The sequence below is a fragment of the Brassica oleracea genome, chromosome C1 (genome assembly GCF_000695525.1).
Source record: "Brassica oleracea var. oleracea cultivar TO1000 chromosome C1, BOL, whole genome shotgun sequence".
Classification (NCBI taxonomy): Eukaryota; Viridiplantae; Streptophyta; class Magnoliopsida; order Brassicales; family Brassicaceae; genus Brassica; species Brassica oleracea.
Window position 1 is genome coordinate 16,636,718 of NC_027748.1, and position 2,015 is coordinate 16,638,732.

The 2,015-nt window shown below is 38.9% G+C and overlaps 1 protein-coding gene across 1 annotated transcript; it reads left to right on the plus strand.

The window, feature by feature from the left end:
• Positions 1–324: 324 nt before the first annotated feature.
• LOC106302197 (UDP-glycosyltransferase 84A1-like) lies at positions 325–1,464 on the plus strand. The gene has a single exon (XM_013738736.1). The coding sequence runs from the start codon at positions 325–327 to the stop codon at positions 1,462–1,464; it is 1,140 nt and encodes a 379-aa protein (XP_013594190.1).
• Positions 1,465–2,015: the final 551 nt, after the last annotated feature.

Genomic DNA, 2,015 nt, shown 5'->3' on the forward strand with positions numbered 1-2,015 from the left:
CGATGTTATATTAGGAATGATATATTATTAATCCATATTATTAGTAAAAAATGAAAGATAACTGACTTCTATTTAATTATACTATCTGTAAATCCAATTGATCATTTATTGTTTAAATCCAATTATTCATAGCCCAATAAAAATTTTTGGTAGACCCAAAATTTAAATGATAAGATTAGAGATTAAATGTAATATGACTTTTAAGGAATATGTCCATTAGGTTCATTTTAAAAAAAAATCATACATAAATCAAAGTTTTACTTTTGTTTTAATATAAGATGTTTTTGCATGTTATGAATATCGTAATACGAGTCTTCACAAAATATGGAGTTGGAATCTTCCTCAGACTCGAGTCCAGTTCATGTAATGCTTGTGTCGTTTCATGGACAAGGCAGCGTCGGTCCTTTTCTTCGTCTCGGAAAGCTAATTGCTTCAAAGGGAACAGTCGTTACGTTCGTCACTACGGAGTACTGGGGGAAGAAAATGAGACAAGCCAAGCAGATCGTCGAAGGTGAGCTTAAACCGGTTGGTTCCAGTTCAATCCGGTTTGAGTTTTTCGACGATGGGTGTGCAGAAGAAGATGTCCGGAGAGGTACCTCCTTGTACATCCCACAGCTAGAACAAACCGGGAGACGAGAAGTATCGAAACTCGTGAGGAGATACGAGGAAAAGAAAGAACCCGTCTCTCGTCTGATCAATAACCCGTTTGTCCCGTGGGTCGGGGACGTGGCGGAAGAGTTAAACATTCTGTGCGCAGTGCTCTGGATACAATCTTGTGCTTGTTTCTCAGCTTATTATCATTACCAAAATGGCTCTGTTCCTTTCCCAACAGAAGCAGAGCCTGAGCTCGATGTAAAGCTCCCATGCGTTCCTGTCTTAAAGCACGACGAGATCGGGACGGTTGCGTATTTGAAGCAAGAACAGATGGAAGAGATGGCTCACGGAGTTTTGAAATCGGGTTTATCGTTCTTGTGGGTGATCAGACCTCCATTACCAGATTTAAAGCTGGAGACTCATGTCGTGCCTCAAGAGCTGAAAGAAGCGTGTGGTAAGGGTGTAGGGAAGATTGTGGAGTGGTGTCCTCAAGAGCAAGTGCTGGCTCATTCTTCAATGGCGTGTTTTGTGACTCACTGCGAATGGAACTCGACAACAGAGGCTTTGACTTCAGGGGTTCCGGTGGTTTGGTTTCCGCAGTGGGGAGATCAAGTCACCAACGCGGTTTATCTGATTGATGTCTTCAAGACGGGAGTGAGGCTTGGCCGTGGAGCGGCGGACGAGGGGATTGTACCGAGGGAGTTCGTAGCGGAGAAGCTTTTAGAAGCGACGGTTGGGGAGAAAGCGAAGGAGCTGAGGAAGAGTGCTTTGAAATGGAAGGCGGAGGCGGAAGCAGCTGTGGCTCCGGGGGGTTCGTCCGAAAAGAATATCCGGGAGTTTGTGGAGAAGTTAGGCGTGAGCAGTGGCTGAAGGAGATAATTATTTATTTGGTCAAAAAAATTCTAAATAAATATTAGGACAATTCCTCCTAAATAGATCATTTTCAAGTTTTGATTACAAAAATAAAACACAAGAAGGAAAATGACCAAAATGTTTTATTTAATAGGTAAAAAAATACTAATACCCGAGATATATATAAAAAAAAATAAATTTTTTTTTTATAGTTTTAGATTATATGTTTTCAAATTTGAACTTTTTTATAAATTTTTTTTTCCATATTTTCTTTCTGTAATTCGAAAATATTTTTGACACTATTTTTAAAATTTTAATTTTCAAATTTTTAATATTTATTTTTTATTTTATAAAATTTTAAATCTCAATCCCAAATCCCTACCCCTTAACTATAAACCCTAAGAGCAGGATTAACGCTGAAACCCCACATGGGGTTTTTTTTTTTTCTTTTGTATGAGTAAAAAAAAAAAAAAAAAAATTAAAGACCAACCAATTGCGGACCACCACGTGTCAGTGGGTCCCGCAAACAGTTCAAAAACTCACCAACCAGCGGTCCTTATTTTGGCTTT